This window comes from Chiloscyllium plagiosum, chromosome 2, assembly GCF_004010195.1.
Source record: "Chiloscyllium plagiosum isolate BGI_BamShark_2017 chromosome 2, ASM401019v2, whole genome shotgun sequence".
NCBI lineage: Eukaryota > Metazoa > Chordata > Chondrichthyes > Orectolobiformes > Hemiscylliidae > Chiloscyllium > Chiloscyllium plagiosum.
Window position 1 is genome coordinate 75,921,717 of NC_057711.1, and position 16,708 is coordinate 75,938,424.

The 16,708-nt window shown below is 40.7% G+C and overlaps 1 protein-coding gene across 4 annotated transcripts in view; it reads left to right on the forward strand.

Annotated features, from left to right (window-relative positions):
• ostf1 (osteoclast stimulating factor 1) overlaps positions 1-16,708 on the forward strand; it is an 87,194-nt gene that overhangs the window by 37,207 nt on the left and 33,279 nt on the right. For all 4 annotated transcript variants that reach the window (XM_043712317.1, XM_043712308.1, XM_043712302.1 and 1 more), the window contains 4 exons: positions 3,570-3,623; positions 8,132-8,239; positions 12,991-13,040; positions 15,877-15,955. In XM_043712317.1, coding sequence (XP_043568252.1) covers positions 3,570-3,623; positions 8,132-8,239; positions 12,991-13,040; positions 15,877-15,955 — 291 coding nt within the window. The remainder of the gene's footprint in view (positions 1-3,569; positions 3,624-8,131; positions 8,240-12,990; positions 13,041-15,876; positions 15,956-16,708) is intronic.

A 16,708-nucleotide genomic window follows, 5' to 3' on the forward strand; every position in this document is an offset into this window, starting at 1 on the left:
GAAGTCTTTGAGGAGGTGGAGGGCGTGGGTGGTGTCTCGGACGTATGTGGGGAGTTCCTGGACTAGGGGGGGATAGGACAGTGTCGAGGTTGGTAGAGATGAGTTCAGTGGGGCAGGAGCATGTTGAGACAATGGGTCGGCCAGGGTGGTCAGGCTTGTGGATCTTGGGAAGGAGGTAGAACCGGGCAGTGCGGGGTTCCCGGACTATGAGGTTGGAAGCTGTGTGTGGGAGATCTCCTGAGGTGATGAGGTTGTGTATGGTCTGGGAGATGATGGTTTGGTGATGGGAGGTGGGGTCATGGTCAAGGGGGCAGTAGGAAGAGGTGTCCTTGAGTTGATGTTTGGCTTCAGCGGTGTAGAGGTCAGTGTGCCAGACTACCACTGCGCCCCCTTTATCTGCTGGCTTGATGGTGAGGTTATTCTGCCATTAGACATGCGGCTGCTGCAGCTGCCACCCCCATGCTGATTGATGTCACTTCTGCCCCCATCATGGCCACTCCCACAACCACTTCCACCCCTCTCAATTCCTCATGCATCACACGTGACACCACTTCCGCCCGGTTCTACCTCCTTCCCAAGATCCACTTTCTTTGCGCTCGCGCACCCCCCGTCTCTCTCTAATTTAAGCTGCTTTATTTGCAATTGAATTTTAACTATTTGCAGTGATGTTCGTGACATTCCTGGCAATTGTAAATGCTGCTTGATCGCTACACCTATTTCTTCTTTTTCTCGCAGACACAGGCAGCCCCAATTGAACTATTTTGCCAAATTAGATTAGATTTCCTACAGTGTAGAAACAGGCACTTCAGCCCAACACGTCCACACCGACCCTCCGTAGAGTAACCCACCCAGTCCCATTTCCCACTGAATGCTGCCCTGAACGCTATGGCCATCTTAGAATGGCCAATTTACCTGACCTGCACATCTTTGGACTGTGGGAGGAAACCGGAGCACGTGGAGGAAACCCACGCAGACACAGGGAGAATGTGCTCACTCGATACAGACAGTTGCCCAAGGCTGGAATTGAACCTGGGTCCCTGGTGGCATGAGGCAGCAGTACTAACCACTGAGCCACCGTGCCAATTCAAAAGCTTTGCCTTGCCCACATTTTTAAAATCTACCAAAGTGAATTCCTGTACTCCCAGACTTGGTGACTGAATGAGTCATTACTACATAAGGCACACCCTGTTTAAACCAACCGAATTCAATGCCCAAAAGGCATTAGTACCTATATCAGTTGCTGCCTTTGAGTCCAATAATCTTAAACCCATGCGGAGTTAGAGATTTTGATCTTGATCCTAGCTCCCAATTTATGGATCAGACCAGACCCCTCAAAATAATTTAAAGTAATGTAGACCCTAAATTTTTATTTTAAATGCAACATGCTGTGTTCCAGGTGCAATTCTATTGGACACATGCTTTGACATAAAGCAAAAGTTCATTCAAAATCTATTGAAAATACAACAAAAGAAAGGAACTTTGAATAACTCATGTCTATTGGAAAAATTAACAGAATAATTATTTTACTACAAACCAGAAACTGCTCCAGTATAGTCACCTTCTATAAGCACCTGTGACAAAAAGACAAATGCAGAAAACAGTTTGTCTTACATGCAGTTTTCCAATCCAGGAGGAAAGAACATACAAAGACAACAGAGTAGCAGCCAAGAGAGATTCACTGCCTTCCAACCCTTCTAAAGCCTCAGCAAAACAGTTGAAAGTTAACCATAATCCTGAATCTGAATGTGACCACACTCACTCTGGCTGCTTCTATTTTTCTGTTTTTCTTAAAAATAAAAGCCTCATGTTTATCTTTTCAGACTGCACAATACCTGTCCCCTGATCTATTTCTAAAAGAAATCAGGACCAAGCACATTAAAGCCACAGTGTCATCTCTCAAAACCAGACACTCATTTCCCTCCCCTCCCTTGGCAGCATTCCTTTGGGCCTGTTCCCTCCAGGGCATCTTGATCCAGTCCTCCATTCAACATCCCTTCTCACTCCCATGCACCTTGCTATGTAGTTGAAACTGGTGTAATGCCTGTCTGTATAACTCCTCCGTCCTCCCCATCCAAAGCAGCCAACCAACTTTCCAAGTGAAGCAGCAATTTACCTGTACTTCACACTTTGTGAAGTGAGGACTGCAGATGCTCGAGATCAGAGTCGTGAGTGTGGTGCTGGAAAAGCACAGCCAGTCAGGCAGCATCTGAGGAGCTGGAGAATGACGTTTCAAACATAAGCCCTTCATCAGGATCTGGACCAGATGGGCCAGTGGGCTGACAAGTGGCAGATGGAGTTTAATTCCGATAAATGCACGGTGCTGCATTTTGAGAATGTGTTGGAGGCTGGTACAATTGCAAGATTGAAGACTCATTTGGATGGGTATATGAATAGGAAGGGTTTGGAGGGATATGGGCCGAGTGCTGGCAGGTTGGACAAGATTGGGTTGGGATATCTGGTCAGCACGGACAGGTTGGACCGAAGGGTCTGTTTCCATGCTGTACATCTCTGACTCAATCTAGCCTACTACGTTTGCTGTCAGAAAGTAGTCTCCTCTCGAAGTTGAGATGATATACAGACTGGGTGACCATTTCTCAGAACACCAATGGTGTGTCTGCAAAAGTAACCCAAATCACCCTCTTCCAGTCATCTGCCACTTTGTGACACCATCGTGTTCCAACACTTTTGTCACAAGCCTGCCGCAGTGCTCGTAAAAGTCTCATTTTTCACTTGGGGACCCTTCAACCTGTAGGACTCTATAATCGAGTTGAATAATTTTCGATACTGGTTCCATCCTTCCAGTTTTTTTAACCCACGCCCACACCGGTGCTGTTATGACATGGGTTGCTTTGAACAGTCACCCTGACCCCTTTCATACCTTCTCACCCTCTCTCTCACCCTCTCTCCCCCCCCACTTCTCGGTTCCATCTCCACCTCCACCTAACTGCTTACTACTTCCCCTGCCCCTCCCTGTTTTGGCTAGCGTGTGTACTAGTAATACAAGTAATATCTCTTCTGATGAAGATTCACTGGATTCAGTGTTAACTCTGCTTTCTTCCCACAGATGCTGTTGGATATGCTGCATTTCTCCAGCAATTTGATTTTGTTCTGCATTTTGTTTTGAGGGCAAGGGCAATTTGCATTGTCCGTTGGAATAAACCAGGTTACTACTTCAATATGAAACATTGCATATTGATTTGTAGAACCTTTCCTTTCATACCATTATTTTGTCAACATCATGTAGTTTTCAGACTTTCTTCTCCAGTTGGAACATGCTTTGAAACTTGTATTTCCAGATTGTGTTGTAATTGTGCTGTCATTATATCTGTTTTGTTTGTTTCCTGACAAACTGCTCAAAACCTGCATGCACCATACAGCAAGTCCAAAAATAGAGGGATGTTGAAAAACTCTTGGATGGGTAGAAGATTATTTAAGTAAAGCCAAACAGATGTTGAAATGTTCTCCTCTGACTTGCTGGATACTGCTCAATTTTGTTTTCTTTGAAGATTTACTGTCCAGTGACTGTAACTTACAATTTTCTGAATAATTGATCTAATTTCTTTCCACAGTGGCTGAGCATGTAGAATCAATTGACAACCCATTGCACGAAGCTGCCAAACGTGGTAAGTATTCATGGAAATAACCTACAAATACAAGGTGATATATCCACTAGATTCTGTTACAATCTTTAATGACTTTTTTTCTCTGATTATATTTATAAATGCAACTTTCACAACACTGAAACAGTTGCAAATTATATTCCATTATCTCTGGGCAAAAAAAGTGAGACTGTTAAAAATGCCAACTCTAGATCCTTACTAGAAATTTGAACAGAGCTGTATACATTTCATTGCGGGCTGAGGCAATGCTGTGACCATGGAAGTATTGATTTTCAATTAGACAGTTAAGTCAATCCATCCTATCAGGATGGACATAAGGCCATAGTTTTTGTCAAAAAAGAACTGCAGAAGATTGGCTGGATCTTGGCTAGCATTATCCAGAACTAATGCTACAGAAATAGATTATCTGCTTTACTTTATTGTTTGTGGGTCCTTCTGTGTATGAGAATTGACTACCATATTTTCCTGTAATGTAACAGTTTTTTGCATTTCAAAAGTTTTAAATTGTTTGCTGTCCTGGTCATCTTAGAAGGATGTTCTGATAATGGATGTGATGCAACAAAGGTTTACCAGACTGATCCCTGGCATGGGGGGGGACAGACTTGAGAAGAGAGCCTGGATCGGTTAGGACTATATTCACTGTGGAGTTTAGAATGAAGGAGAATCTCTGAAACGTAAAACAGTCCAATGGGACCAGACAGGGTAAATATAGGAAGGATGTTCCTAATGACGGGTGAGTCAAGAATGAACTTGAGAATACAAGGTGAGCCATTTAGAACTGAGCTGAGAGGGGACATTTCTTCACTCGGATTGGTAGGCTTGTGGAATTCTGTCACGGAAAGTGGTTGAGACCAAAACTTTTTGTTATCAAGGAAGTATGAGGAATAGCCCTTTGAGATAAAAGCATCAAATAGTATGTGGTGAAAGCAGAAACCGGGTACTAAATTGAATGATTTCTGATCATATTGAATGGCAGAATGTTAGTAAATATGACCGATCTTCTATTCACACCAACCGCTAAAATCCTATTTCTCTCTCTGCAGGTGCTATCAGACCTGCTGGGTTTCTCCACGTTTTGCTTTTTAAGTGTTGAGCCCATTAGAATTGTACATTGAACTTGTCTGTAGATCCAGAAGATGAGGTCAGGTTTTTTAGTGAATATTTTGTATTCGTCTTTGCAAAGTTGGGGGATGATACAGAAGTTCCAGTGAAGGAGGAAATGACACACAAAACAAGCATAATGTGAACAAAAGTACTAGAGACATTGACCACCTCAAAAATGGATAACTCATCAGATTAATTGTATCCTAAACCATTAAAGGAGCCGGGGAGGATATAACAGATGCTGTGAGGATGATTTTCTTAACTCCATTAGAAACAAATGAAGAACCAATACATTGGAGAAATTTGCATGTTGTATCATTACTCAAAAATGTGTGCTAATTATGGGTCAGTCAGTCTGATAGTGGGAAAATTTAGAATCCATGTTTAGGGATAACATTAACCATTATTTAGAAAAGTCATAGATTAGTCAGGGGTATCAGCATGTCTTTATTAAAGGAAGATCATGCCTTACTAACTGCATTGCTTTTTGTTTGCACTGTCCTCAATCCTCCTTGCAATGAATGTTGTCTACATGGATTTGAATATGACCATTTTAACAAGTCCCTTATGGCAGACTAACCAGAAACATTAAAGCCCATAGGTTAGAGGGAATATGGTGAATTGGATCCAAAATTCACTCTGACAGAAAAGCGATAATGATCAATGGGATGTTCTGGCAAATAGCAAGTGGCTTCCAATGCTGTTCAACAGAGCCCCTTGCTGTTGGTTGTACAGATTAATGACTTAAATGTAGGAGGTATGATTGCAAAATTTGCAGATAACTCAAATTGGCTTAGTGGTTGATAGTGATAGTGTTGACTGCAGCATAATATCAGTAATTTGTTTGAGTGAAAAACTGGCAAATGAGATTCAGTTGGGAAAAGTTGGAGATTCTGCATTTTAGGAAGGTCAAACAAAGCAAGAGACCACTGGATAAATGATGGGCTATTGAAAGGAGTGGAGGAATTGAGATACAGTGGAATGCATGTTCACATCCCAGGCCGGGTAGAAAGCATGTAGAATGCTTTCCTACCTGGGATAGTTATTGAATAAAAGAGCAGGGATCTAGTACTGAGACTAACTTTTGGTTAGGCCACAGCTGGAGTTTTGTGGAGAGATCTGGTCATAGTACAGAAAAGACACTGTTTCTCAGTAGATAGACAAGCATCTAATTGGAAATTGCAGGTCTGAGAAATTGGGTATGTGAGGTTTATTTTCTTTGGCAGAGATAGGGCTGACTTGTTCCAAGTGTTCAAAATAGTCAAAGGAAGGGAAGCCCTATTTCTTTAATGGAGAGATCAGTTACCGAGACAGATTTCAAGTGTTTGGTAAAAGAATTGAGTGGGCAGGAGGAAAATCTCACCCAACAGGTGATGTGTTTGGAATTCTCTGCCCAGTGTGGTGTATGAGACACAAACGCTCAATGCATATTTAAAAGGAACCTGGATCTGTGCCTGAAGCACTGGAACTTGCAAGGCTACGAAAGGCTAAGGCACTGGAAAGAGAGATTAGAATTGACAATGCCAACCCACTGATTTCTATGTTTTACCTTGACTACATTTCCTCACACCTTGCTCCCTATAAGGGCTCCATTCCACTGTGCCAGTTTCTCAATCTTGGTCGAATCTGTGTCAGTGATGGCACCTTCCAAGGGGATGTTTCTGACATGGCCAATTGCCTCAAATCCCCATCAGGGTTACCAGAGCCCTTAGCCAGCTCTGACTTCCATCCTCACCCTTTCCCTTCTTTCACAGAACAAGGATAGTTTCCCTCTTTCCTCACTTTCCACTCCTCCAGATTCTGAATTCAAAGGATGAGCAGCTTCTCTCTATCTATGCTGTTTGGACTTCTGGTATTGAAAACTACTATCTAATCTCCTCTCAAACTTCTGTAAGAAAGACAATCCTGGTTAATTTGAATTTGCTGTACAGTTGAAATCCTTTTTTCCTGGAAACTAATTTTAAATCTTCTGTTAATTCTCTGAAGCCTTTTCACCTCATTACTAATGTGGTTTGCTTGTTCATTTCAGAGGAAAATTAAGCAGAGGGCCAACTAATGTGGGTTTGGATTTGGCTAGAAGCAAACCTGGAAGGATGGCAGATTTTCTTCCCCAAGGTCATTTACACCATGAACTAGGAGCAGACCTGCACATTTGGCAATGCAGCTGTGGATTAGCAGCTTCCGTGGTGGCCTTTGAACCAGTGTTCCCAAAGCTTTGGCTTGCGACTAGGCCAGTGATACCCCTATGCGACCATCTCCCTTATTCTGTCATGGCAGAAGAGGCAGTGTAGACTAAGTGGCAGAGTTCTATTTAAGGTGATTGGGACCTTGGTGTATATGTTTGGTCATTGAAGATGGAGAAATGTTTGAAAAATTAACAAAGCCTATTGAAGCCTGGGCAACTTTAGATCAAGGTATTGAATGCAAAAGCGGGAGAGTTATATTGAACCTTTGTAAAGTTCTGGTTACAATGCGGGTGCAGTCCATTCTGTCCGATTTTTGACTGTTGCAGCTCGCGATGTACTTAATTTGAAGTTTATTTTATTCCTCCTTTTGTCTTTGTGGTGTAGATACACCTACATTTAGGAGAAGAGTTCCTGGATTTTGACCTGCAATAGTGAAGGAATGGTGATATTGTTTTAAGTCAGGATGGTATCTGGCTTAGAGGAGTACCTGCAAATTGGCTCGCTTGCATCTGTTAGCCTTGTACTTCTTGGTGGTAAATGACACCAGTTTGGAAGGCACACTTGTGTGCTTTGAGTTATGTGCACCATGACCTTTGGTTGTTCACCCTTCCACCTTGCCATGCTCTGAATTTCAGAGCCAATTACGTCTGCAACCACAAAGGTCTGTAAATTCTTCTAACTGTTTAATTCCCCCATTTCATTTTTGCTCTTATCAATATTCCCCCTTTGCTCTAATTTTATAGCTGAAATTGATATAAATCTAGTTTAATGCACCATTAGGTAGAATGTATTCAAACAAGTAGGTACTTGTCAGCCTTGCTTAGCAGTTCCTTTGCTCTGGCCAAACCGATTTTTATTTTTTATTTTTTGTTTTTTTTTTCTTCAGAGCCTTCAAATGCTTATTCATTTAAGCCAACCCTTGTGATTTTGCACTTTCCAATACCTGAGAAGATATACAGTGCTGAAAAGCATGGCCCTGGAAAGCACAGCAGGTCAGGAATGACCAAGGGCTTATGCCTGAAATGTCACCTTTCCTGTTCCTGCTGTGCTTTTCTAGCATCAGTTTTTGACTGACTCTCCAGCATCTGCAGTTCTCACTTTCTCCTGGGAAAAACAGTGCACCTTCTGTCAAACTGCTACCTGATTTCTTGCATTCTACATTACTGTTAAGCTGATTTTAAATTGAAAAAATCTACTCATGCTGATATTTGCATTTTTCAGGGAATGAAAGTTGGTTGAAAGAATGTTTAGACAACAGGGTTGCAGTCAATGCTCTCGACAAAGCTGGAAACACTGCTCTCTATTGGGCATGCCATGGAGGACACATCGGTAAGACTCTTGCTGCCGAAAAAGTGCTCATAATTATGCAAAACTTGTTACATTATTTTTAATTTCCAAGGTGTATTCCAAATTTGTCCGCTCCTATTTGTGTTGTGTAAGCTATTTAAATGCTTGAGTTGATTCATAATGCTATTCTTAAAAAGTTATCATTGTTCTCTTGTTCTTGGGATTGCAAAATTGTTGTCATGTTTGAAATTAAGGGATAGCATGTCAAAAACAATTAAATTGACAGCTCCTGAAAGTAATGCTAATATTGAATTAGAAAACTCTGTGTGTGTGTATAGTATATTCTCGTGGAGTTACGTGTTCTTATCCATGTATAGCATTGAACTTCTTGCAAAATATTAGCTTACTAAAACCTTTGGTTAAATTTCTGGTGATGCAGCTGTTAGGCAAATGATAAAATTTAGTCTTTAAATTTGTCAGTATCAACTACATTTTAATTTTGAGAGCACAGAAGAGATTGAAAGATTAATCACAAATTTAGTCTGATTAATTCAACACACAATTGCACTGTTCCATTAGTTGGAGGGCAGTTTGGTTGAGGACTGAGCAAGTTTATTCAGTTGAAATAAAAGCATGTTTGAGTGGTGAAGTGTATCGAATAAGCAGCTTTCCTTTATTAAAATTCATAGAATTCCATTTACGGCTTTGGAGGGGAGTGGTTGTCAAACTCTGTCCTTTTGAAGTTAATGAGGCAGGTCACATTTCATGAGAAAGCATGTCTTTAAGAATATATATGAAAGAAATATACTTTTGCAACTATTTAGTGCTAAACAGTTTTTTGTTTTTACTATATATGAATCGAGAGAATTACAGATGAATGCTGCTTGTCAATTATTGTACATTTAAATTATGGCAAGTCTTGGGACCACAGTCAATTTGGATTAATTAGATGTTGTTAAAATGAAGACATGGTTGTACTTTTTTTTAACTGATAGGAGACTTCAAGGTGAATGTGACAATGATTATGCAAATGGCACAATCCCACAAATATGATTAAATTATTCTAGGTGATGTTGGCTGAAGCAAAAAGATGGTCTTAATTTTAAACAGCATCACATTTCATTTGTGTAACAGCATTATCAATTAACTTAAGCGCATGTAAACATATAGCCTACATCACAAGACCTAAAGCAGCCTGCTTGCTCCTTCCCCAACCTTCGTTTAGTCAAGAAGTGGGTGGGTTATGTTCGTGTTTAATATTTTAACTTCCTCCTCTAAACCAATGCACCTTTTTTGGGAGATGGAGTTCAAATTCCTCCTAGTATCTCATAGTATGATGCTTAAATGTAAAATTGCTAAACAAATTAGCTGTTGTGCCTTAATGGAACTTAAAAACTTAAGTATAATGCTGCCAAGTAGATTTTGTCTCCAATAATCTAAAATAAATCAAATAATGAGTGTTGACTTGGGTTTGGAATAATAGCCCAGATTTTATGGTGGAGTAGTGTATCTTGCCATTCAGTTTGCTGACTGCTGTTGACAAAGTTTTTGCAGCATTAGTAAAGGAGACTTGCTCTCCTCTGACATTTGATCCAGTGCAGTATTGATCACAAAGGATCAGTGATGTTTTTGAGCAAGTGAAGACAGCACAGTTCTCCAAAATTGTAACTTTGTCCAAAACATTTAATCAGAGCTAATATCTTTTGAGGGTAAAAGACGTCACCCTTTGAGGCCAGAGAGGATATTTCACAATTATCAGAAGCATGTTCATAAAACTCTCTCTCGTAGCCTAATCTTTCCAGCTCATGTTGTTTATTAATTTTCTATCTAATTGATCACAGAGGACTGCAAACAGTTCTCCAAAACCAAGGGACAGGTTACTTTGGAAAGCAACATCAACGTTTTTGTAGTTAACCATATACAGTTACCTGGTTATAACGGAGTCTGTTGGTCTCACTGTTATGGCAAAATCTGACAATGTTTTAAATAAAAGTATACATAATCTTTAAATGTTTGTTTATATGTAAATATAGTTATCTACAACATCGATGAAAGTTAATCTGATTTAATAAGTTGAATACATACTCTTGAGAGTTCAGGCACTTGATAATTTTGTAACAGGTCACTAAATGTCTGTTTCAGCCCTCATCCTGAACCCCTTAAGTGGCTAGAAAAAGTAGTAAACAGATCGACGGTTTAGCAGTGGAACAAATGTGTCTAGAGAGTCAGTCATATCGCTACAGCATGGAAACAGATTCTTCAGTCCAACTTGTCCATGCCGACCAGATATCCCAACCCAATCCAGTTCCACCTGTGAGCACCTGGCCCATATCCCTCCAAACCCTTCCTATTCATATACCCATCCAAATGTCTTTTAAATGTTGCAATTGTACCAGCCTCCACCACACCCTCTGTCAGCTCATTCCATACACGTACCACCCTCTTGGGGGGGCGGGGGGGAAATGCCGTTTAGATCTCTAATATGTCCCCCTTCCCCTTACCCTAAACCTATGCCCTCTAGTTCAGGACTCCCCACTCCAGGGAAAATACTTTATCCATTTATCCTCCAACCCTGGCACAATCCTTGTAACTCTTTGCTGAACCCTTTGAGGTTTCACAACATCTTTCCGACAGGAAGGAGAATAGAATTGCATGCAATATTCCTACAGTGGCCTAACCAATGTTTTGTACAGCCGCAACATGACCTCCCAACTACTGTACTCAGTACTCTGACCAATAAAGGAAAGCATACCAAACGCCGCCTTCACTCTCCTATCTACCTCCAACTCCACTTTCATGGAGCTCTGAACCTGCACTCCAAGGTGTCTTTGTTCAGCAACACTCCCTAGGACCTTACCATTCAGTGTATAAGTCCTGCTAAGACTTGCTTTCCCAAAATGCAGCACCTAAACTCCATCTGCCACTTCTCAGCCCATTGGTCCATTTGATCAAGATCCTGTTGTAACCTGAAATAACCCTCTTCGCTGTCAACTACGCATCCAATTTTGGTGTCATCTGCAAACTTACTAACTATATACCTCTTATCTCATCCAAATCATTTATATAAATGACGAAAAGTAGAGGACCCAGCACTGATCCTTGTAGCACTCCACTGCTCACAGGCGTCCATTCTGAAAAGCAACCCTCCACCACCACCCTCTGTCTTCTACCTTTGAGCCAGTTCTGTATCCAAATGGCTAGTTCTCCCTGTATTCCATGAGATCTCACCTTGCCAACCATGGGGAACCTTATCGAATGCCTTACAGAGGTCCATGTAGATCACATCTACCACTCTGCCCTTGTCAATCCTCTTTGCTTCAAGAAACTCTATCAAGTTAGTGAGACATGATTTCCCATGCACAAAGCCATGTTGACAGTCCCTAATCAGTCCCTACATTTCTAAATACATGTACATGCTGTCCCTCAGGATTCCATCCAACAACTTGTCCACCAACGACGTCTATTTCACTCATCTATAGTTCCCTGGCTTGTCCTTGCCACCCTTCTTAAACAGTGGCACCACGTTAGCCAACCTCCAGTCTTCCGGCATCTCACCTGTGACAATCTGATACAAATATTTCAGTAAGAGGCCCAGCGATCAGGACTTGGGGATATCAACTTTTGTTTCAAGACTTCCTCTTCTGTAATATGGGCATTTTTCAAAATGTCACCACCTATTTCTGTATTCTATATCTTCCATGTCCTTTTTCCACAGTAAATACTGATGCCAAATACTTGGTTACTATCTCCTTTTTCCCCCCCTGCCAAATCTTCTGCAGCTCCACACAAATGCGGCCTTGCTGATCTTTGAGGGGCCCTATTCTCTCCCTAGCTAACCTTTTGTCCTTAATGTATTTGTAAAACCCTTTGGATTCTCCTTAACTCTATTTTCCAAAACTCTCTCATGTCCTCTTTTTGCCCTCCTGATTTCCCTCTTAAATATACTCCTACTGCCTTTATACTCTAAGGATTCACTTGATCGATCCTGTCTAAACTTGATACGCTTCTTTTTTTTCTCTTAACCGAACCCTCAATTCTCCAGCATTCCCAAAACCTTTCAGCCTTTCCTTTCAGCCTAATAGGAATATACTGTATCTGGACACTCATTCTTATTTCTGAAGGCTTCCAATTTTCCTGTGAACATCTCCCAATCAGCTTTTAAAAGTTCTTGCCTAATGCATACTTGCAGTTGTCTTTAGGTGTATGGTGTTACTGTAAGTTTATAAAATGGATGGGATTTGAAATATTGAGAAGTTAAAGTGATATTGAGCTTAAGATGTTGTAGTTAATTAGGCTAATGACAGATCAATAAATGTTTGTTTATACCTGAGCCAGGGCAGGTTTCTCTAAATAAAAACTGAAGTTCTGAGGAAAGGTCACTTGACCCAGAACATTAACTCTGATTTCTCTCACAGATGCTGCTATCCCTACTGAGCTTTTCCAGCAATTTCTATTTTGGGTTTCTCTCTTTCTAATGTTGGGTGCTATTACCAATTGACCAGCTAGCCAGGCTTGTTAATGGGATCTCTGGTAGAGCTAGAATTTCAACTTGGAAAAGTTACCATTCAACATTAAATTAATTAAAAGTAGGGTGACATTAGATAAACAAGTTGTGGAAATGTTACTCATGTTTCAGTGCTGGAGACAGCCTGGTTTTAGTTAGCTGAACTTGAGCCTTAAGAAGAAATTCATATATTTTGGTTCTGTCATTCAGCACAAAATCTCTTCAGCTGAAATTGAAGATTCTTGCAATAGTTGTGTATTCTGAACTAATTGTTTCTTTTAAAATCTAGGGATAGTGAAAATTCTGCTTTCCCAACCACAAGTTGAATTAAATCAACAGGTAAGACAATTAGACTTAGCTTTAGATTTATCATGGAGTGTCAGATATATCTGGCAAGATTTTGGTCAAATTTTGATCAATAAGGCTGGCAGTTATTGTTAATACCCATGAAACATTTTTGGTGTTGAATTGCATAACAGAGCGACAAACATGCCACATTTTGTGTAGCTTAATGTCTCAATTCCATAGAAATTTGCGTAACTGAAAGAGGAACAAGATGGAGAAGTTCCTTTACTAAATTTGAGTTTGTTATAAATTTTCTTAAAGGCAAAATTTTACTTGATGACAAAGGAATAAATTGAGCCAAGGCACTCATTCTTTGATTTTGGAAAGGATCAAATTCAATCCTGAGATTATTTTGGTGTAACTGAGGCCCATTTCCAAGCATTAGGCAGAATTTTCTCTTCCAAGACCAAGTCTCATGGTGAAGCTTGAAAAGCAAAGAGGTCTTCTGCTCACTAGCAAGGCAGGTTTCCCAACATATTTGTTCTTCACCTGTATGGGTGAAATGCTATATTTAAGGGACAGTAATTTGAAATATTTTGGTGGCTCCACCATTTGGCACTGTATTTAAAAGGCATTTGAGCCGCGCTTCACTATGTAACACAGGAGCATCATTTAAATTTTAATCATCAGCCCCACCCAGCCTTGGAGATGTCAGAAACCGGTCATATGAGCAGCACTGCTTTGCTGGAGGTTCTCGTGAAAGCTGTCCCTGTGAATAGGAAAGATTTTTCCTTAAGGGTGGCATTAAGAGGTTATTCTGATTGTCAAAGGCAGCCTAAACACAGATGGTTGTGGAGGTCACCCATCATGGTCAGCTCAAGAATGTGGCTCCAGTGCACGATCTGTCCTCAAGGCTGTCTTGGGGCAAGGTCGCAACCACAAAATGGCCTTTTGAGTCAAGTCTCTGCTTGCTTGCCCTAGTCAGAATTGTTGGCATGGGCTAATGTAGTTGTCTCACCTGGATCAGTATGGTGACCTGGTCAGAATTCATCTCTAATCTTAAGTATTTCTAGCAACAAGCTGTACTGCATATGACTGAGATTTCAGCCCTAACTGGAAGAGTACAGGAGGTCCCCAGTTCTGAACATCCAACTTGTAAACACGCTCAGTTACAATCACAGATGGGATCATATTTGTAAGTATCAAGGCCCAACGTATGAAAATTTCCTGCAGTTACAAATGGCTGCTTTCCATTGTCCTTTATTGTGTTCTGACTTGCACACAAATTAATTTGTGAGCAGACTGTAGAATGAAGAGTGCTTGCAACCCAGGGACTGCCTATGAGCATTTGCATAAAGAAATGGCTTGTATTTGAAGGACCCATGTAACTGAAGAGGCTTATACTTTCAAAAGCTTGGAGAAGTACAGAGTCATGTTTGTGCCCATATGTTTTGCAGTCAATGATTCGCCTTACTTTGTGATTTACAAAGTGACTACTAGAATGTTAGAAAAAGAACAAGGAAAAGTCAATTTAGAATTTACTCAAGGTAACCAGAGAGCGAGTGCACTGAAGTATCCACCATTGATTTGTGGGTTGGCTAGATTGCTTGTGAAGAGAGAATAAGGAAACTGAATCTATGTTCTCGAGAGTTTCAAAGGATGAGAGATGATCTCATTGAAGCAGACAAAATTCTTAGTGGACTTGACAGTGTAAGTGCAGGATGGACTGTTTCCCCTGCTTGTTGGCTGAGAACCAAGGGATGCACTCGGGATAAGAGTTGGGAATATGATAGGAATTTCTTTACCCAGAGGGTGATGACTCTGTGGTGGTGTTTACCCTACGTGGCTGTATAGGTTGTCATTGATTTCAATAGGAAAATTAATGGATTTGTAAGTGCAAGATATTAAGTGATATAGGCTTTGATAAAGAATATTGGCCTTGTTTTAGTTGAATTGTGGAACTGGCTTGAAAGGCTGAATCATTGTCCTGTTTTTTTTTTATGCCATGTTCCTAAAACATGGCAAGTAAATGCATTGGAAATTGTACCACTAATTTAATATCCTGTCAAAAAGCAAATGTTCACTTTGGATGGTTCTCTTTCCGTAAAGAAGCATCACTATTCTTTAGGAAGATCTAATTTCCCCAGAGGTTATAAGCGTTACTTCCTACTTGCAGTTAATACAGGCAAATGTGCACACTTTCCAATCTTGCAGAAAGCCACCACAACTTGTGTGTTACATGTCAAACCTGACAGTTAGATGCAGATAAAAAGGTCACATAATAACACTTCACTGACTGCACCCAGCTATTTTTTTTTCTGAAGCCATTGCTTTTCTGTTTATGGTTGATTGTTTCCTTTACCGGAATAACTCAGAAAAACCAACAGCTTTTAGTCTTTGTCTACTAAAAGGATGTCGATACTTACCCTCTGTTAAATACCGTTCAGAATTTAAATGGAATGTTAAGAGAAATGGAGAGCGATGCTGTTTCCAGGCTGAAAGATATGACCCAACCCCCTTCTATCATTCATGTATCCCAAGGAATTTAGACTGGTTACTAATGTTATGCATAGCTAACCTTTTTTTGCCATTATTTCACAACCAAGATTATTGTTTTTAAAAATCCCAGCCACTAATTCCTGCATGATCCATTCTCGATCTTGTGTGGAAAGAAATGTTCCTCTCTTCAGGCCTAATGTCTCCATGGAAAGGAACTTCACTTGCCGGGGCAAATTAGCAGCTAATTCCAGTCTATGTCCTTTATTTAGAATTCTTTTTTAAGAATGGTTTTGTGTTCACTTGATGCAGTTACAAATTAATATTCCATATTGAGTACCATTTATAACAATATACATCTGTGTAAGTTTTGGTCTGTGTTGCATTTACACAGAATAAACTGGGAGACACCATTGTGCATGCTGCTGCATGGAAAGGATATGAAGATATTCTAGAGCTGTTGCTCATGAAAGGTAACTTTTTAAAGTTAACCTTATGTTGTGTTTTAATTGTATTAATTTTAAATTTACATTGTCTTTATATTTAAAGAAATTTGTGTTGCAAACGTTTCGTCCCCTATCTAGGTGACATCCTCAGTGCTTGGGAGCCTCCTGTGAAGCGCTTCTGTGATCTTTCCTCCGGCATTTGTAGTGGTTTGAATCTGCTGCTTCCGGTTGTCAGTTCCAGCTGTCCGTTGCAGTGGTCGGTATATTGGGTCCAGGTCGATGCACTTAGTGATTGAATCTATGAATGAGTGCCATGCCTCTAGGAATTCCCTGTCTGTTCTCTGTTTGGCTTGTCCTATAATAGTGTTGTCCCAGTCGAATTCATGTTGCTCGTCATCCGCGTGTGTGGCTACTAAGGATAGCTAGTCGTGTCGTTTCGTGGCTAGTTGGTGTTCATGGATGCGGATCATTAGCTGTCTTCCTGTTTGTCCTATGTAGTGTTTTGTGCAGTCCTTGCATGGGATTTTGTACACTACATTGGTTTTGCTCATGCTGTGTATCAGGTCCTTCGTTCTGGTGAGTTGTTGTCTGAGAGTGGCTGTTAGTTTGTGTTCTGTTGAGTCCTAGTGGTCGCAGTAGTCTGGCTGTCAGTTCAGAAATGCTCTTGATGTATGGTAGTGTGGCTAGTCCTTTGGGTTGCGGCATGTCCTCGTTCTGTTGTCTTTCCCTTGGGCATCTGTTGATGAAATTGCGCGGGTATCCGTTTTTGGTGAATACATT